The sequence below is a fragment of the Parasteatoda tepidariorum genome, chromosome 5, assembly GCF_982258835.1.
Source record: "Parasteatoda tepidariorum strain Cologne lab strain chromosome 5, Ptep-v5.0, whole genome shotgun sequence".
In the NCBI taxonomy this organism is placed as follows: Eukaryota; Metazoa; Arthropoda; class Arachnida; order Araneae; family Theridiidae; genus Parasteatoda; species Parasteatoda tepidariorum.
The window spans coordinates 117,868,531-117,890,747 of record NC_141759.1 but is presented as its reverse complement, the minus strand read 5'-3'; the positions used below and the strand labels follow the sequence as shown (position 1 = coordinate 117,890,747).

Sequence of the window (22,217 nt, the reverse complement as noted above, 5' to 3'; positions counted from 1 at the left end):
GTGGCGTACCTGTTTGGTACATATTTTCACTTAATATACATCTAATATTCTATTAGAATATTTATCGAATATTTCTTTCAAAGAACTGTAAATAACGATATTATATAGTTTTTTAAGACATCTATTATCTTTATAGTCTTTTTTGTGGTGGTGGTATGTAATTAAGCTGGCAATTCTCCTCTTTTTAATAATTACATCTCTTTTCATAATTTATCTTTAGAAACTTATTTAAATGTCTAATGCAGTGTCTCTGACACAAACTTAAAAATTCATTATCAATTTTACGCTTAATGCGTTATAACTTAGTAGGTTATATTATTTAAATCATATTTCTTACGTTGCAAATATATTGATAAGTCTAATTATTATTGTGGCGTACCTGTTTGGTACATATTTTCACTTAATATACATCTAATATTCTATTAGAATATTTATCGAATATTTCTTTCAAAGAACTGTAAATAACGATATTATATAGTTTTTTAAGACATCTATTATCTTTATAGTCTTTTTTGTGGTGGTGGTATGTAATTAAGCTGGCAATTCTCCTCTTTTTAATAATTACATCTCTTTTCATAATTTATCTTTAGAAACTTATTTAAATGTCTAATGCAGTGTCTCTGACACAAACTTAAAAATTCATTATCAATTTTACGCTTAATGCGTTATAACTTAGTAGGTTATAGTATTTAAATCATATTTCTTATGTTGCAAATATATTGATAAGTCTAATTATTATTGTGGCGTACCTGTTTGGTACTTATTTTCACTTAATATACATCGAATATTTTGTCCCATTTGATTTGTTATTAGGTAATCGAAATTACCTTTCATTACGAATATTTTCCTTGTTTGTACTTAAAATTTAGATGTATTTTATTTTATTTCATTAAAGCAAAGTTTGCTTTTATAAAGTTCTGTTCTAAAAGTTTTTAGTTTGTGAAACAAAATTTTGTTTACTTCATCTTACATTTTTAAGCACTTCTACAAAGTTTGTTTACTTTTGCTATTGCAAAATTATATTTTATTTGTTTGTATACTTCTGAAAAAGTTGCATATTTTGTTAAACAAAACTTTATTTTTGTTTGCTTAAAATTAGTTTTATTTTTTGCTCAATTCATTTTATTTTGTTTTACGAAGTTTTGTTGCAAAAAAGTTTTGTATTGAAAATTGCTTTATTTATGACAATAAATATTTGTTATGTTCATATCTATTGTTTAATATTGATTTTTTGAGAATTATTTGTTCAGTAAAATAATAATTCTTTTCAGCCAAACTGCAAATCCATTTAATTACGCCCTTCTGTGCTAACCTGTATACCAAAATAAATAATGGGGAAAAAAAACTGTTTGGCCATCAAATGATCTGTTTCGGATCCTACAGAAAAATGCTTCCTTTATTTTTACCCAGTCTTCCTTCCCCTCCCTCTTCTCAAAAAGTAAACTTTTATTTAAATTTAGATTTATTTCAAATGAATGCAATCGATGAAGTGTTTGTTCAAAAACATTTAACGAAGGATTCAGCAATCTGTTAAATACAACATTGCTTCCATAATTGAAACTCGTTTAATCTCTAATTTCTAGAGTTGATAATACAAATAAATTCTATAAGAATAATGAACAGGTGTGTATAGTCTGATGATTGTGGAGAAGTTTTCTCTTAAATATTCCCAGAAGTTGCACCGGTGAAAATTCTTTTTATAGAACCAAATTGTCGATGCTGTACGGCGGTGAAGAAAATTTTAGCGGAAGTAAGTTTTTCTTATTTGTGACTAATAATGCTGATTGAAAACTATTCCTATGTGAATATATTTCAGGAAGAGTTCGGAAACAGTGTTTTTCACTATGGTTTTTAAAGGGTCCTGATTTAAAGTTTTAGATTCAGTGAATCAGCTGGATTGTTCAATTTTATTAACTTTTAAATAATTATTTGCCGACTTCGTAGTTATTCGAAATTATCTTAAGATTTACAGTGCCTAGCCAAATTATTTGACGCACTATAAGATTCTTTGTAAATTTTTAATTATCAGGTGACTATTCAGATTTATTGTTTTTACGCGTTTGCACTTGCTTACGTTCGTATATCAATTGGTTAACATTCAATATGTTAAAAATAAATACAAATATGAAGTGTCTCCCTAATAAAAACCCATTACATGTATGCTTAAAGTATTGCATATAAACTCGTGCACATCATGTCATTATTAAAACACTATAAGTGCGCCTAATAATTGCGTCTCAATTATTATAATATACAAATATAATATTCTATATAATAAATATTTTATGTAATATATCGTCTAATTTCTAAAATTGCAGAATTTATGTTAAATATCGTCCCATTTAACCCATTGATATACAGGAGCGTAAGCAAGTGCAAACCGCGTAAGAACAATACAGCTGTATAGAGTATCACGTGATAATTAAGATTTTAAAATAGAATCTTAGAGTACGTCTAATAATTTGCTCAGCGACTGTAGATATATTTCCAAAAATTTGATTTATCGCTGAATCATTTTATTTAAAAACAACTGAAATCGGTAATTCACATATTTGTGAAGAATTTACTTTTGACCATTAAAAATCAAGGGTAAGAACGGTTTAAGAATACCTATGAAAATTGATTCTGAAGAGGGACAAAAAAAAAAAAAAGAGGACATTAACCATTTTTTCCACAGCACGGGCTATCTTCATTTAATAGTTCCCGATCTCCCACGTAATTTATTTGTCAAAACTTCGAAATGCCTTCGAATCCTCGAAATGCCAAAGACGGCGATTCAATAATTGTTGTGACAGAGAAATCAATCTTCCATTTTTAAGCTTCAACTGTTTTGATTACCAAAAGTTATTCTAATTTTTTTTTTCTTCCAGTTGATTAAAGAGAGACATCAGATCCATTTGCAAGTTGTATCAAATCTTTTCTTCTAATTTGTGTACGATTTCTTGAGTGAATTTTTTTTTAACACCGACAATTGCTTATGTCGATGAGAATTTAATTTTCCACCTATGACTGTGCTATCATCTGTTGATTATTTCAGAAAATACTAAAGCTGAGAGGCTTTATTTACATAACAGTTACGATTCGCAAGCGGTTAAGAAGTGAAGTCAACACTGGACACTATATATATAAACTAATTAACTTACCTAAAGTTAATTATGGATAAAATTTGTTTTACCTTATTTATGGTCTAGAAATCAAGAGTTTTAAGAAATGACAAATATATTTAATTTAGTTCAGAGGTATTGGAGGGCGGCATGAGAACTAATAGCGTCATAGCCAATCTTTTGGGCATTTGTAAATAAATTTAAAAACTGTTATTAAATCATTTAGATAACTAATAAATTCTAATAAATAAAACTAATAAATAAAAGTTATTAAATCATTTAATAAATTTAATTCGCGTTTTATTTTATTCCCCGTTACGATGGGACCGATGTGCCAATCCAGAAGACAAAGGAACTTCTGGATGAAGTATTGGAAGAAATTTGCCTTCGTGGAGGATTTTTTGATGGAACTAACCCGCATTTGCATTACATGGAGAGTAAAACCACGAAGACCACCCACGGTACGAATGACGGCAAGGGCTCCCGTGATTCGTCTACCACTGAGGATATTTTACGTCAGCACTATGGTCAGTTCAAGCCTAATACGGAATTTGTATCGACGACCCTTCGCTGGGATTCGAACCAATAGTTTTGGTTCCAATAGTTTGATCACGAAAGCGGTATTTAATAATAGTCGAATTTTATTTTATTTAATAATAGTCGAAATAATTTCGATTTGTAAGGTTTGAAATTTTTTACATCCTTTTAGAGAATGTAATTTTGCAACGCAAAATATAACATTTAAGTGAAATCGGTCAACTAGTTCTAGAGAAATTGAATTTTAAAATAGTAGTATATTTGAAATTTGCTTTCTCAGTAACTATTCTCCCAACTTCGCTCAAATTTTGCATTTTGATACGTGAAATTGCATACTTTATAATGATAAAAAAATTATACCTTACTCTTTAAAATTTTTTGACTAATAATAACCAAAATAATAAATATTTACTAAAATGTATTTTTTTGTATCTTTGGACAAAAGAATTTTATTATATTGTGAATTTTTTTTTCAATTTACTTAAAAATTTCTCTAGACACTGCAGAATATGCTTAAAGTAAATTAATAATTGCTTCAAACTGTGGACTGTTATCTTGGTCAAACTATCTGGACGATATTTTTACAGATTACGGCTAATCCTTATATTTTTGGAAATAGATATCCGATTCCGTTGTTTATTCAGAAAAATTACTTTTTTTGTCTCTTGTCTGATTTCCTAATTTAAAATATCGTCAGCACTAATTTGTTCCCCCACAAACCATTAAAATTGAATACGTAAAAATCCGATGATTAGATAAAAAATTAAGAGTGGCGCTCTATTTCTTTGGTCACTGTAACCAAGCTTTATTTTTTAAAATTCTTCTGAATTAAAAAAAAGCACTTTTTGACAGTTTTTTTCAAAAGGATAAATTCACTCTTTGTGTATTTCGAGAAAAGACAACTAAAATATCCACACACAAAATTCAGGACACACTGAATTCTAACTTTTTCTCTCAAAAGTAGGAGAATTCTAATACGACAAAAATTTCAAACAAGTTTTAACCCATTTATGATCTAGAACTCCTTTTCCCTGTCAAATGGTTGAATCATCCGGACTGAGCCATGGTGGCTCAGGGGATAGAACTCTCGCTTCCAATGAAGTGACTCGGGTTCGATCCCTGTGATAACTGGTCGATTCGAATTCTGCTCAGCCGGCACGCACAAACCTCAGGGCAGACGGAAAATATCCTCAATGGTAGTCATGGACCATAGGTTAGAGTTTCCTGCTGTCAGGCAAACCGCGGAAGGTTTTCGTGGTTTTCCTTTCCTTGTAACGCAAATGCTGTTTAGTTGCATCAAAAAGTCCTCCACGAAGGCAAAATTTCTCAAAATACTTGATCCAGGGGTCTCCTTGTCTTCTGCGTTAGGTTCAAGCATTATATATAGTTGGGTGTTGAACATTATAGTTGAATATTATAGTTATAGTTTGGTGTTGAATATTAGTAGCCGTAGAAGCTAAATTGGGTTGGCTGCTTAACGACGGTTATAAAATCATTCGGACTGGTCATAGACCTGAAAAAGAACCCAGGGCCCCAGCCAAAGCTTTCCTTAAAAGTGGAGCCATTTGACTTCCTGCCCTTTAGAACCAAAAAAAAAAAAAAAAAAAAAAATGAAGCATTTTAAATATTCAATATAATTTTAAAACGTATTTTGTCGTAATTTGTTTTATTTTTGACACTATGAATATAATATTTAAAATGTTATTATTTAAAAAATAAAATATTTATTTAGAATTTTATTTAATAACTACGTTAGTGCGTCACTATTTAAATAAATATAGGGAATTTCATTTTCAGCCTAATGCACGTGCAAGAAATTCTGAGTTAACAAAGTTTTGAGTATAGAAACCGGGACGCGACTTTACACATTGTCGACTCCCGGGCACTTCTTTGGCACCGTATTTTGAAATTCGCCAATCTTACATTCGCCAAGTCGGGTTTCAAATTTTCTCGCGAAAATCTTCGAATATTAATTCGCGCATGTTTCACTTGCGACATACGATTTAAAAAACGCATGAGTGAACATGAGGTGTGAATAAATTTAGCTGCTTTAAAAAATTTTGTGTATTATCATTCTCTTTTTATTCGGACTTCCTGAAACACATATTTATTTCTTACTTTTTTATTTCCTTTTTAGGATAAAGTTTTGTTGTGGGTGTAGGATATATGAGTAGGGTATAGCTTTTTAATTATTTTTATAAAATTATAGCAAATAATTTAGGGTGTCTTTACCAAGTATGTGGACACAATATTCTATAATGCAGCAGGGTTTTGTACCTTATTGTTTAGTTTTTAGAACCTTTAATTTAAGTAACTACACAATTTATGAGTTTTAAGCATTTTCTTTTTATATACGTGTAATGATGAGGAGATTGTAGCTGTCAGCTTTATACATGAATTTATTCTTTTTTACTTTTCTGACATTAATATCTATGATTAAATTTGATGTAATGATTCCCATTTGCAGTGCCAACAATATTTGCGTCCAAACAATTGTACTTAGATTTGACACTTTTTTTGTAAATGTTATGTCCCAAACGATAAATTCCTTCATACGTATTAACCAACTCCACAGCTTTGGTAGCAAAGACTGAAAAATTTGTAGCAGTTAAAGTATATTTATGAGGTGAACACAATTTTGATTAAAGAAAACTTTTTATGATTTGTAAAATAAAAATATAATGTAAACAGTAAGCATCAACTTTGACATTCTCATATCATAACTGTATAACAATATAAGGACAATCTGTTTATTTATTTCTGATTCATTAAAGACAAGATATTGAGTCAAAAAAGAGAATCTTAACAATTTTTAAATTTAATAATTTTCTTTAAATAAAGAAAGTAGTTTTAAAGCAATTGGGTTGAAAGGCTGAGGACTTACACTTTTCTCAAAAAAATTAATCGATGTTATGATAATAAAACAAAACTCCTGCGATCAGTTATATCAGCAATAGTAAGATTTTTATTATCAAATGTGGTGGCGGTGTGTGCTTTGTTGTTTATAGAAACAAATAGTCATGTAAATCTTTGAAACATCAATATATTTCCTTTAAACAAATGGAGCTTCTTTTTTCAAAATAAATAAATGTGCAGGCACAAGCTTTTATTATTATTTATTTCGAAGCTTGTATAAAATGAAGTAATCCAAACCAGATATAATTAATAGCTGATAAAAATAAACCTTCAAGGATTATGGTATTGATCTATAAATAGAAGAGCGGGGGAAAAGCCATTAGCTTGCCAGCGGCGAAGATGACGACGCTTCACCAACGATGAAATTAACAAGAGAAATAAAATTTTCTTTCGCAAGGCGAAATTTTTTAAAAAAAAGTTGTTAATGTTTAGTTGGTCCCTGTGATCAACAGAAATTACCGGAAGAACTAACCCGCATTTGCGCTACACGGAGAGGAAAATCACCCACGATTAGCCCGACGGCAAGGCGACTCTAACCAATGATCCGTCTACCACTGAGGATATTTTATGTCAACACTGTGGTCGGAGCGGATAGGGAGTGGAATTCATATCGACCAGCAATCGAATTCATTCGAACCCGGTAAAATTCAATGAAGGGCGAACGCTCTATGCCCTGAGCCACCACGGCTCTGGTTGAATTGTGAAAAAGTTAAATAGAACAACAATGTGAAAACCACGCTTTTGCATAATTTATGACGAAAATCAACAAGGTAAAGAAAAAAAATCCAGCACCGAATACATTGCTGATCTGAAATATCTTCAGTGGTAGATGGTTCACGGGTTAGAGTCCTCTTGCCGTGAGGCTAACAGTGGGGGGTTCTCGTGGTCTTCCTCTCAACGTAACGCAAATGCGAGTTAGTTCCCTCAAAAAGTCCTCCACGAAGGCAAATTTCCCCCAATACTTGATCCAGGAGTTCCCTTTGTCTTCTGGATTGAGTTCAAAATTACAAAAGGCTACGAAGTTGAACATTAATAGTCGTAATTGGGTGGGCTGTTCAACAACGGTTATAAAAAATATATGAATTGCCTATTCGAATGCAATTTTATTTACAGTTTTTTAATTTTATTATAGTAATTTTAGAATTAAGTAATAGAATCTAAGCTCTAATATCAATAATAGAGCTAAGTATAACTTCATATTTTCAATGTAAAATTAGATCTAAACTTTTACATAATTCACTCTATAAATATTGCATGTGAGATTAAGTTCCACACGCAAAAATTTTTTTTTAATTCTCAGGATATTGGAATAAACTAAAGACAAAAGAGAAAAAAAAATTAGACGAATGTTATTTTGTAGGTGTTAGTTCACTTTGCCAACGCCCGGTGGCTGAGCAGTAGCGCATCGCGCTCCCGAGTCACAGGTCCTGGGTTCGATCCTCGGGCCGGGCAAGGTTGACTCAGTCTTTCATCCCTTTTCAGTGGGTCGATAAAATGAGTACCAAGCATGCTTGGGAACTGAACACTGGTTCACTTTACTTTGTCTCTTTTACGTTTAATCACGTCAAAATAATTTGTATTAAATTATGTAGGAGGTCGCACTTTCAAAATAACATAGTCAAATTTATTACTTTTTGTATTTAATTCATTTTACAATAAAAATTTTCTTATATTATTTATTGAAGTTTTAATCTAAAACAAAAATAGCTTTTATGTTACTAATTAAATTCTTTCATAGTTGTTTTAGCATTATTTTTTTGTATATTTCTAAAAGCTGTTTGAATTTTCACCTGAAGGTATTTCTCCCCTTTATTTTTTCAAATAAAAGCTTTCTTTTCTTTACGATAACAACAAACGCACAAATGTTTTCGAATTCCAAGTTATAAGCACCGTTTAAATTTGGATTAAAATACATTTAACAGACATGTGATTGCCGGACAAAAAAATTATCTTACATTTTTTTCCCTCAATGCGCAGATTTTTTTGCTCCCTTTTTTTGTATATAGAAGAGAAATAAAAGACTTATTTTTATGCACGAAAGTAACATGCATGAAACTTAAAAAAAAGTTTTATTTAAAACAAAAACAATTATTTAATATTTTTTTTCACATCAACGCATAAAAGAATATATGCATTGAAAATAAGATTCTTTTTCTCAGTTTGCGAGTCGTCATCGTATACGAAAAGTAATAAATAAATAACAATATGTATTAATGACGAAATCACACGAATCGGACGCGTCACAAAGGGGTTCATCGACTGTATATTTCGAGATTCTCGTTTGTAAGAAATATTTTTAAAATATCGAGAATTAAAAAAAAAAAAACGAAAATAAGTAATGATAACTGTTATAAAATTAACTGAAATAAACATAGAATTATCGCGTCGAAAAGTGAATCAGTTGCACGATACAAATTTCCTTTATCATAATAATATCCAGATTTTTTTAAAAAAAAAACATCAGAAAATCAACAGCGATAACTGCCAAAATAAACCGATCAAAACACGGCATGGATTTAGCTCAAATTGAATGAGTCAAAAAGTGATGACTAGTTATTATCTAGATTACTCAGTTAGGGTGCGAAGCCAAATCTTTCAACAAAAAATAAGCACCTACTTTTTAAGCACTTATATATTAAAACATTTTAAGCACTATAAACATTAACAAAATTCAAAATAATTTTCAAAGACTTTACATGATCATGATAAAAAAAAATTAGTTTCTGACAAAGAACTCTTTTTCTTGATTACATTAGCCACCATAAAAAGATCGAGAGATTTTCTCATTTCGATTTCAGAGGGTGGAAAATAAAGCCTGAAATTGAGAATATCTTGCAAAATGTAACTGAGTTGCACATTATAGTGCAATAATAATTCCCACTGAATCGAGCTCAGTATATGCACATGTTAACACCGAAAGCATTTCATCAAACATATAAAATGATTGGCACAACGGTACGTCGAAATGCATTGTGCTTGAATGATTTGTAAAAAAGTTGATTAGAACAATGTGAAAACCACGCTTTAGCATAATATGTGGCGAAAACAGACGTGGTAAAGAAAATAATCTCATTTTCGAAAAGGGAAAAATTAAACACTTTTTAAAAACACCCGATAAAAAAGGAACCTTTAAGGACTTTTATAAAACGAAAATAAGCACTTTTTAAAAACGTTACTCACTCTGCCAGTAGTTCATTAATTCCAATTGAAGTTATTATGGATTTCCTCCTCCCCAGAACTCGAAGTTTGGTCGCCACAGGTGGCCGGCCAACCCGCGGAGCGGGTTTTCGACTTTTCGCGGCCACTGCGTAAGTCTACATCCTACAACACTACAGACTTACTAAGCCCATCTGTCGTGGCTTCTAAAAGGGAAATGGTTAGTACACACAAAATTACAATTTAAGAAAAAACCAATTACAAAAGTTCATCCAAAGTTGCGTTTTACTCTAACAAATCAGCATAAAAAAGTCGTTATTGTGCGTCAATGAAAACTTAGCGAGACATTAAATCTGCCCTTTTGTTTTTCTTCTTAAGAACATTTTGCGTAACGAAATTTAAATTTTAGATTAACGAAACTCCGAACAAATTTGTCGGAATACAAATTATTAATTTATAGAAATCGGTGAAACAATAGTTTTGAGAGTCGTGAAATTCTGCGAATTGGCAGATGATGTTGTAGTTGTAGTTCATTTATGTAGCACTAGAGCTGCACAATGGGCTATTGGCAACGGACTGGGAAACATCCCTGAGGATGATCCGAAGACATGCCATGACAATTTAGATACTATGCAAAGGGGATGGCACCACCGCATTGGTAGCCCGACGACCTGCACGCAAAGTCGAGCACTTTACAGTAGAACAGTTTAACGAGGACCAATACCGCACAACCTCGATCCCTACCTAGACTAATCCAGGTGGTCACCCACCCGCACAGTGACTGCAGCCAGTGATGCTTAACTTCGGTGACCTGCTGGGAACCGTGTCTTAACGATCAGTCCACTGCGGGACAATTGGCGGAAGAATCACATGCCTGATTTAATTTTTAGAATGGCATTCATTTTTGTAGCTTTTTAAGATTTTTGTTAAAGTTTAAAATAAAAGTTTCGCTTATAATCAAATTAAATATGTAATAAAGCCATCCAATATATGCGCTGTTGCAATATGTGAAAACTGTTACCAAAAAACTCAAGGAAAATAAATGAGTCATTGTGTTCTGAAAGAGGAATCGTTTTCAAAACTTAAGAAAGAGAAATGTAAAAGGGAAGATGCATTTAATTCTAGAGCATCTCACATTTGCCCACAATGCTAAAATTAAATTTCTAAAACTTACTTGCCAAGAAAATATTCACAAAAGAAAAGAAAAACACATTAGATCGTGGCATAAATTCCTCGATACAGTTTTTTTTCCATAAAACAAATACAAAAAAAATTCAGTTATAATTCAAAATTTTTTTAATACTTTTATTAAGTTGTTTTTTTCTATTCTAATTCCATATGAATAATCAATGTGCCACAGCGAATGATGAATGAAATCCCTTAGAGTTGCTTGTAATTATATAAGTATTGCTATTTTTATTTGATAGTTATTTAATATAAGGTGTTTTCAATGCTAAATTTTTTGAAAATACATTCTTAATATCAATTTCACCAACTGAACAATTATTTAATTAATGTAATATTTTTCTCATGCCCCACAATTTGTACAAAATGTAGCATAATTTTCTTATAAATATGTTTCTATTTGCTTCAATGTACAATGCTTAATTTGTATTATGGAATGAATGCTTAATAACACCAATGCCAAATGCTTAATTTGAGTACTGAAAAGAAATTTTATTTTAAAGTAAGTTTTGAGAATTATAAATCAACAGCCTAATCATACATTTCCTCTGTCCATTGTAAAGAATGACATTGGTTTAAGCAAAAGTAAGAAATAATATTTAAATTATACCATTATTTTAACTAAATGTTATATTATCCTAAAATTTCTACGAAGTTGAAGTTAAAGCAAAATAATTGTATGATTTTCACATGATTTTGTCTCAAAATTTTTTGAATGTACTGAATTTTCATGAATATGAATTTTAATAATATTTAAATTATACAAATAGTTTTTTTAACTAAAAGTTCAACCCAGATTTATTCATATTTATCTTAACAAAATAACATTAATAAAAACCAAAATATGATATTGTATTCAAATTATTCACAGCAGCTTTCAAGGAGTTCCAACAAATCGAAAATACAGCAATGAAATACCTATTAAACGTGTGGGGTAACTGATAGGAGAAATTTCCTCCAAAAGAGACACATAACAACCTTGTAAGCCTTGATTTCAGTTTATTTTTTAAATCTTTTGTCATTTTATATGGGATCTGTGTAAAACGAGATATTTAACAGAACCTGAAAGCATAAATAAATAATATTAATTATTTAAAAACGATTTTTAAAGCTTTACAGTGTTCCCTTTATTTTTGAACAGGCTGTACCAATGTGCTGATTAAATATTATTTGAAAAACATAATAGTATTTTCATAACATTCCTTATCTATTTATGAAAAGGAAGAAAAATAAAGATTAGCAGATAATTGACAAAAGAGGATTTTTGATCTAATAGGATGTTTATTGAATTTGTTACTTATCTACCACATTAATTTGCCATGTATTCTCCATATTAGTTTTACACACACTCAATTACAGCTTTAGACACAGCAGAATGATCTCTTTGTGGAAACAGCATTTTTTTAAACACAAAAAAATAATACTAATTTTTTTTTTAAATATATAAAATAGTTTTATAATATACTAAATAGTTATAGTTTTAAATACATGAAATAGTTTAATATATAAAATAGTTTAAAAAATTTTTTAGATGTTTTTCTTTTGTACTTACAACATTAGTAAAATAATAAAAACAGTACGCATTCCGATGCCATTTTACATAGGATTGATTTAAAACGAGATATTTAACAAAACCATTTTTAAAGCCTTACATTGTTCGCCTTATGTTAGAACATGCTGCACCAATATACTGATTAAATATTATTTGGCAAACGCAATAGTATGTTCATAACATTCATTATTTATTTGTGAAAAGGAAGAAAAATAAAGATGATTAGATCATCGACAAAAAAGATGATTTTTAAAAAAGGAGTCTAATAAGATGTTTATTGATTTTGTTATTTATTTAACACATTCAATTACAGCTTTAAGTTATCCCTTTGTGGAAACAACATTTTTCTAAACACAGCTTTTTTTTAATACATAAGATAGTTTTATAATATATAAAATAGTTTTAAATATATAGAACAGTTTTAAATACATAAAACAGTTTAATATATAAAGTTTTTTTTTTTTTTAAAAAATAGCTTTAAAAATATTTTTCTTTTTTTGTACTTACAACATTCCTAAAATAATAAAAACAGCAAGCATTCCAAGCTTATATAGCAGAAAAACTTAACATTAACTTACACATTTAAAACTTAAGCAGTGACTAGATAACTGAATCAAAATGAATTATTAATGATCACAGCAAATTGAACAATAATCAAATTAACAAAATACATTAACATAATAGATAAACAAGTCAAATCAAAAAAATTTTTTTTAAACCCTAAAATTAGAAAATTTTTAATATTGGCAAAAAATATACTGATAGTCAAAATCAGACAAAAAAAAGATAAAGAAATACTAGTGGTTCACTCATCGAAATCAACAAAATAGTATAAAATAAAAACAATTATATAACAGTAGGATAAATAAAATATAAAATTACTAACAGTATTAATCAGTAATAAGCATAATCAGTATAAAATTACAGATATAACTGTAAGATAAATAAAATATATAATAAAAAATAACTTAAGATTAAGAATATAAAATGGTATTTCTTTGATATGAAAAATCTAGAGGAAGTATGTTTATCAGAGTGCGTAGCCAGATTTTTTAACAAAAAATAAACACCTTTTAAGTACTTTTTAAGCACTCAAAATATATTTGTAATTCCTTTCCAAAAAATAAAATCATAATTAGAATCTATGCAGTAATAAAAAATACAAAATTCTACTGCTTAAAGTTCTCAATTTATAAACATAAAATCAATAAAATTCAAAAACATTTTCAAAAATCCTACATAATCATGATAAAATAATTATTTTCTGATAAATATTACAGAGAAAATTGCATTGCAAAAAATCATGCATTTTTTGTAATTTAGAAAGACAATCGACATAGCAAAGGAAAAAATTTCTATTTAAAAGACAGAAAATTAAGCACTTTTTACAAACCCCGAATTATATAACCACCTTTAAGGACTATTAAAAAAACGTATATCAAAATTAAGTATCTTTAGGCACTTTTTAAAAACGTTATGCGCCCTTTGTGTGAACATCAACTTTGGAAAATAGAGCAAAAACTATTTTTTTAATGTTTTAGCAGCACAGCATATTATTAAAACCAATAACCTTATTTTCAAATTCTCCCTTCTTTCACTAAGTTCTTCAACTCGTAAGAAGTTATTAAAAAATTTAACAAGTGTAGTTAAAAGTTTATTTGTCCTTGAATCACAACTACATCATTGCCACTGATATGGACTCTGTCATCAACAAGCTTCATATTTAGGTCACCACCCCGAGCAGAACACTGTCGAGCTATAGAAAAAAAAACATTTAAGTGAATCTTCTTGATAACTTTGTTATGTCAAAAAAAAAATTTCTTTCTTAGCATTTTCATAGATGAAAACATAGATAAGGGAAAAATCCAGTACATTTTACAGAACAATATAAATTTCATGATAATTGTTGCACTAAATATTTTACACATAGAGAATTTTAAGGATTTTTATAGTCATCAAAGTAGTAAAAAATAACTGCAATATATGATTGACATTAAATGAGGTTGAAATATTATGTAACATGCTTACTCATAATTTTAAATAAACAATTCCTCAAAAATAGTTAAAAGATTTTTTTTTTATTTAATTTAAAAAGAGAGTTCTAAATAAAAAGAAACTGAACATTTTATAACAATATAACTGATTTCTATAAATAAGGTTCGCTTCATTATGTATTAGTAATACTTATTTAAATATTCAAGCAATAATCTGTACAAAAATTCTATTTCAATATGTATCTTTTTAGGAAACTTACTCAATTTTAAGGATTTTTTTCTAAAATATACAAGACCCAGGACGATTTTAATTAAACCAGTAGAAACTGGCAAAATCCAGTAGAGTAGGCAGCTATGCATTATATATCCATCTAATGTTAATTTGAATTTTTACATCGAAGAGCTTCTTCTAAAACCTTGTTATCTTGAATTTCTTTCGAAATAAAAAATTAATTTTTTCGTACAAATCACGAGATAAATTTATTAGCAAACCAATTATTTTCTATTTACTGCATAATTACCTTTGTCTTACAGTTAAAAATGAAATTATGATAGTTGTAGTTGTAGTTAATTTACGTCGCACTAGAGCTGCACAATGGGCTATTGGCGACGGTCTGGGAAACATCCCTGAGGATGATCCGAAGACATGCCATCACAATTTTGATCCTCTGCAGAGGGATGGCACCCCCGCTTCGGTAGCCCGACGACCTGCACGCGAAGTCAAGCACTTTACAGTAGAAAAGTTTAACGAGGACCAATATCGCACACCCTCGGTCCCTACGCAGACTGATCCAAGTGGTCACCCACCCGCACACTGACCGCAGCCAGTAATGCTTGATTTCGGTGATCTGCTGGGAACCGTGTCTTAACGATCAGTCCACTGCGGGACAATAAAATTATGATTGTTGTATTCTTACTTATGGTCAACTATCATTACATACATATTTTATAGTAGTTATTCTTATGTTTCATGAATGAACTTTTTAAAGTACAATCTTAGAATATATTTTTCTACTTTTTAGAACATATTTAGTTCTGAATTTGTTATCTCGAAAACTCGCTATCTCGAAAATCCTTTACTGGCCCTTCAACTTTGAGACATCGAGAGTATACTGTATATATATTTTACGCTAAAAAAATCTGATTTACAGTTAAAAAAAATAATGTAAGTACTTGCGAACAACTGCTAACACTACAAGGTTTGTACCACGTCAAGAAAAGACAAATTCTTGACATCAAAACAAATTTTCATGACCTAATTTTCACAAAAATTTGCTTAAATTTTTTTAATAAAAATTATTAAATATGCGTAAATGTTATTAAGTATTTTACATTCATGTTATTAATAAAGTATAAAAAACAGTAGACATTTTTCGATCTATCATCAACCAAATGTACTGATATTTTATTAGGTGAAATGCTTTTCTGAAGCATTACACATTATTCAAGTAGACATATGGAATAATACTGTGTTAATTATTATTTTTTCAAATATAATCATTTTTTTATGCAAATTAATATTCCGCACAAGAATAATTTGGCAGTAAAAATTCAAGTAAGTTCAAAAATATATTTATGTAACAGTTTTAAATTATACTAAAAAAAAAAAGACTTTCTCATAATAAAAATATGTCATGCAAAGTTGTAAATATGTCATGTAATTACATTATGTACTAGTAATATTTATTTAAATATTCAAGCAAGCAATAAATTGTGTAAAAATACTACTTAGAGATTTATTTATTTTTAGAAAACGTAATAAATTTTAGGGAATTTTGTTAAATGTACAAAAACCAGTAGAATTTTTATTTAACCAGAAGACCAGGAGAGACAGGCGAAATTCAGTAGTGAACTGGTAAATCCAGTATTGTTGGTAGCTATGTATAATGTTGTGACTTTGGTCAAAAAATCATGACTTTTCGGGATCTTTATCAAATTCATGACTTATCTGATTTACAGGACAGGTGTAGCTGCGGTACAGGTACTACCAATGCTATAATATAATGTCAGAAAACTAAAAAAAAAAGGTATTTTTGAAATGTGTAGATTAATTTTATACATGTAGAAATAAAATTAAAAAAAAATCACAAATATAAATATCTCAATTTTGAAATTTTTGTGGCATACATTGATTTTTCTGTAGCACAGCAATATTGTAATTCATCATGATTACTTTTTCTAGAGAATAAATATTAATTTTTAAACTAATTCTACATTTAGTTACGAACACCAGGAATGATAATAATGCCCTCCGTGGAAAAATTTCGTCCGTTGCTTGGCAAATTTTGATATTTATTTCACTTTTAGAAGTTTCAAATAAAACTAGAAGTCATGGGTGTCATTGACAGGGGACAGACAATGGGTATATGCGCCAAAATTAGATATCTCTCAAAGCATCTCACAAAACAAAATATAATATTTCATGGAGAGAGAAAAACCTTTCAGTAAAATTGGAGAAAATCTTCCTTCTCCAAAAATATCAACACATGCATTGAGTAGAATGTTCCAATATAAAATTAATTCAAAAGCCGTATGGAAAAAAAACTTATTGTAGGGGTACTCAATCCTTTTGAGTGAAGGGCCACTTGTACAGCAGGTAGATCAACAAAGGGCCGCATGCATATTTAGTCCTGTTAGTGGCAAATATGATGATTTTTATATAAACATTATGAAGCACTAAATATTTCTTTAAGTAAACTTAATAACATATTTGCAGAAAATTAAATAATTTTGATTATTTGAATTTACTGAAAACTAAAAAAAAAAAAAACTTTTTCTATTTTTCACATTAATTAATTTATCACACATACACACACACACACAGATATATATATATATATATATATATGACGATATAAATTCTAATCAAAAAAAAGCTTTAAGAATGAAAGTGCAAAAAATATATGCATTTTATAGTAGGGGTGCACAACCTTTTTCAGTGAAGGGCCACATGCACAGCAGATTGACCAATGAAGGGCCGCATGCCAAAGTGTTTAGACCGACATATTGAAAGCAATTGTTGGTGGTGATTGTTATATAAACATCATTGTTTATATAACACTAAATTCTTTTTGTCGCTTAACCTTGTAATCTCTTTGCAGAAAATACAACACTTTAAAACGTTTAAAATTAGAAAATGCAAAACTAATTACTTAAGAAAGAAAACAGAATTCGAAAATCAGAATCAATTTATCAGAAAAAATTTAGATAAATTGAAATAATTTAAAAACTATGGAAAAATTTAAATTTTTTTATCACATTACAAAATACAAAAGTCCATTTAAACATAGATTTTAACGTTAAATTTTTTCTTCATAGAATTAAATTTCAAATAAATAAATATTCTAGTTATTAATATAAATTCAAGTTAAATACTTTGATTTAAAGAAAGTTTATAGGGTTAAAAATGATTAAAACAAAACCCCTTAAGTGGAAAATAAGATTTAGCATTTATTAGGGAATGTACTTTAACTCAGACATTTTTATTTTAAATTATAAGAGGCTGAGAGAGGGAAGAAAAAGAAAGAAAGAAAACACATTAAATTTTAAGGAACTATATTCCTTAATAATAAAAAACTATTAAAATACTTGTTTACAACTTTTTATGACGAATATATTTTTAACATGACACTTACTATTTACAATCAATTAACAATCAATAAAATTTACATTACTTTACGAAATTTATCTTGATTAAATTTTTTATACAGTTAAAATTTAATGATATACAAATCGTTTCCCAGCATATAATCATAAATGATATAAAATGCTCCAAGAAGGTAGAAAATGGTTTAAAAAATTTCTTAATGGTTATACTGTAATTTGCAAAATTTTTGAATATTGTGAAAATTTTATCAACTTGATCATGTGATATTTTTTGAGCCATTAAATGAAAATGTAATGATTGTATTTATAGACTACTCTGTAATTTTGAACAGGCCAAATTCATTCTGGAAAACAGTCTTTCGACAAAAGCTGTTGTTGTGGGTAGTATTAAACTTAGAGCAAATAACATCATCAGTTTTGGAATTTGTCCTAGATGGTGTTCTTCCTTTCTGGGTTTTTAAATCACGGAAATACAAATAGCGATGTGTTATTTTTTAATTGCTTGAATACGAATTGCTATGCGTTATTTTTTAATTGCTTGAATACGAATTGCCATGTGTGATTTTTAAATTGCGTAAATAAAAAACTCGATGCTTGTTTTTCAAATCGCGTGAATACGAATCTTGTGGCTTTTAAATTGCGAAAGGACTACTCACAACACTTGATTTTTAAAATGCATGAATATGAATCGCGATATATGATTTTTAAAACGCGTGCATATGAATTGCGAGAAAAGTAGCAACCGATGATATTTTAAACGCCAGAACACGAATCGCGATATGTGATTTTAAATCCCGTAAATACGAAACGCGATGGATTATTTTTAAATCTCGTTAATGTTAATACGAAATGCGATGGGCAATTTTCAGATAGCGTAAATACAAATTACGATGTATGACTTTTAAATTACAAGTGACAACAAAAAGAATAGGTTCGATGTGTGTTGTTAAACTTGCACGTGCTCATGGGACTAAAGAATTATGCCGTGTTTTGAATTATTTTTTTGCAAAACGGACCGCGTTTAATATAAACACATCTCGTTTTTTTTTCCTGGGAAGGTGTTGATTTGGCTAAGATACATAATTACTTTTTAAGTTACGAAAAAAAATTAAAACTGAATCGAATTTCACGAGTTGTAATATTGTGTGAAAATATCAGGTATATTCTAAATCACAAATAAAAATGCAGCAATAACGAGAAAGAAGAAAAAACACGCTCGAAAAACCTCTTAAAAAATGCGTGTTAATATCGGTACAACACAAATGATAAAATCGGCACAAACAGAGCACGTAAAAAATAATTATTTTAATGCGCGATTCAAAACTCGCTTGCTGTCAAACCATAGTAATAAAAATATCATAATCTTTTTAAATCACGGGGAAAACGTAATAACTACTAAAACAATAGCCAAAATACTTTTATATTTCAGATGAAATTGGAGTAAATAAAGTCCATCAAAATTTTATGTAATTTAAATGCGGGATTTGAAATTAAAATGTCGCAATAGCGTATAAAAAATATCGGTACTTTCCAAACCTTGTAGAAATGTGTAGCAATAATTTCTAGAATAACGATTAAAAAATAATTTGATTTGCGATAAAATCGTTACAATTAAGCCGTGTCAAAAAATGGTTATCTAAATGAGCGATTCTTTACTCGCGATTCGTAATAATATCGTGCAAAAATATCGAAGTTTTAAAAACCGGGCGGAAATGTGCAGCAATAACTGTTGAAGAAAGGTTCTAAAGTCATTTAGATTTTCCATGAAGTTTGCACAAATAAAGCGTCTCATAACTTTCAAAAATCGCTATTTCAGAAACTACTTGAAAATGGGTAGCAATAACTACCGAAAAGTCATTGGAATCGGCACATACGAAAGGCGTCAAAAGTGGTAATTAAAATTCGTAAATCGTAATAATGATGTATTAAAAATATTGGGATTTTTAAAACTATGCTGAAATCCGTAGCGTTAACCATCGAAAAACTACATTGATTGAGATTGGGTGCGTCAAAAACTTAAAAGTGTAAATTTAAATTACCGAATTATTTTTATTATTTTTCAAAAACAAATATTTATTATTTTTTTTTTTTCATTTTGTTCTGATTGCGGCCGCGGGCCGCACATCGAGGGTTGGCGGGCCGCATTTGGCCCGCGGGCCGCAGGTTGAGCACCCCTATTTTATAGAGTAATATAGATTTGAATTAAATATTTTAATTAAAGGAAATTCATAATGTTTAAACAAAAGCCAAATTAAAAGAATTTTTTTAATTGAGTTCAGAAGTTCCCGTGGTCCGCACATCAACAGTCAGAGTGCCGTAGGTTGTGCATCCTTATAATTAGGCTACAGATAAACGAATTCAAAATAAACACATTTTACATACCATAAAAATAATTCTGTTGAAGAGTTTTAGACCAATATGGTGCAAGCACTGAATGAGCAGAGCCTGAAAAGTAATTTAATTTTAATAAAAGTCAAAACATATGACTAAAACATGAAAATATGATTTAAATTTTTTTTCTCTTTTTAACAAAAAGAAGTATAGTCAAAGAATTCAAATTAATTTGAACTCGAGACAACATAGTTCCCAATAACAAAATGAAAAAAGGTAAAAATTTTTAACACTCAAAGTTACTGTCAATAATTTAAGATTAACAAAAAGATATCTTTAATTGAAAAAATCACAACCAAGGCTCAAAATGAATGATGGTTTGTGATTCCTAAAAATTGAATCAGACCATCATAAAATAAATAATCCATGGCCTCCTTGACCAGCAATCAATGTTAACAAATGGCAGTTTTGGTTATATGATTTTTAGTCACAAAATAACAGATTTTTTTCATAATTGAGAATGAAGCTCCAATTGACGATTCCATATTATATTATAATCCTTGTCCATAATCTATTCTCCATTTATTTTGTATTTCTTTTTGTTCTCCATATTCTATGGTTTCATATTCTCTGCATTTATAACATTTCATGTTAACATTCCAGCTATTAACTTAAAATAAAAATTCAAAAAGAGACAAAAGACCATTGAAAATGTGTATGAATTAATACTTGTTCGTTGTACTAGTGACTAAATTTTCTTAACTTCTAACCATGATTACAATAAAGTATCAATCAAAACAAGTTAGAACTGGAGCCAACTCTAGAACAACAGATTTTTCAATTATAAAGTGAATAAAAGTAAAAATGATTAAAATTCAAAGAGAAAATAAACTTTAAGGTTAAAAAAAAAGTTATTTACAAAACTAAATTCATGCATCTTTTTTAAAAGAAAACTAATTTTAATTTGCTTTTGAGTTAATATTATTTTTCTAGCAACATCATTTTGTAAATTCTTAAATAATAAAACATAACAAAGATGCAAAAAACAAAGTATGTATTCATATTTCACAAAAAAATACCTCATTAAATTTTTAGAAAGCCGTGAGGGCTCAGGAGATAGAGTCAGGGATGAGATTAGCCAAAAAGCAAAAAAGCTGAATTTCCACGATAGTAAATTTTACGCAAGCGCAACCCTTTAATAATAACAGTTTAAGGTAATAAATAATGTGTTGACATACAATTGTGTACTAATCTATCATTATATAAATGATTACATTGATACTTAACATTTTTTAGTGAAAATAAAAATTACCACCTGAAAAAATAAATCTGGAAATTATATTTTTCCCCAGTTCACATAAGAGACAATTATTACTTGAAAAACTACCTGGTTTAGCAAATTAAAACTACTGAGAATATACATTAATATTTCATTTCTTTTAATAAATACTGTAATGTGATTTATAGCAAATATATCAGTAATAATCAGTAATCTTTTTCCCCAAAAACAAATTAAATTAAATCTCTTTTTAAGCTATTGCTTTTGTTCGCTATATCTTTTATGTTTTCTAAACCGCATGAGCAAATCAAGACATTGAATTTTAAACTTGCGAGAATCGCTACATAGGTTTTTAAAAAGGTGTAAATACGAATCACAATATTGTATTCAAATATTAATTCAATTTTCAAATATTAATTCATTAAATAAATTTAATAATTTTAGTTTTATATGATTGTAAATTGTAATTATTTAATCAAAAATAACATATTTTAAAGATAACATCAGTGATAATTTCTAACTTATAGCTGTATATGAACAAAAAAATAGTCATCAGC

The 22,217-nt window shown here is 28.9% G+C and overlaps 1 protein-coding gene across 9 annotated transcripts in view; it reads right to left on the bottom strand.

Moving 5' to 3' along the window:
* Positions 1 to 12,159: 12,159 nt before the first annotated feature.
* LOC107443889 (phenazine biosynthesis-like domain-containing protein 1) overlaps positions 12,160 to 22,217 on the bottom strand; it is a 38,220-nt gene continuing 28,162 nt past the window's right edge. For all 9 annotated transcript variants that reach the window (XM_087165143.1, XM_087165141.1, XM_087165148.1 and 6 more), the window contains 2 exons: positions 20,433 to 20,495; positions 12,160 to 14,206 (listed from right to left, as the gene is read on the bottom strand). In XM_087165143.1, the coding sequence (XP_087021269.1) occupies positions 14,097 to 14,206; positions 20,433 to 20,495 (173 nt within the window). In that variant the 3' untranslated portion in view covers positions 12,160 to 14,096. The remainder of the gene's footprint in view (positions 14,207 to 20,432; positions 20,496 to 22,217) is intronic.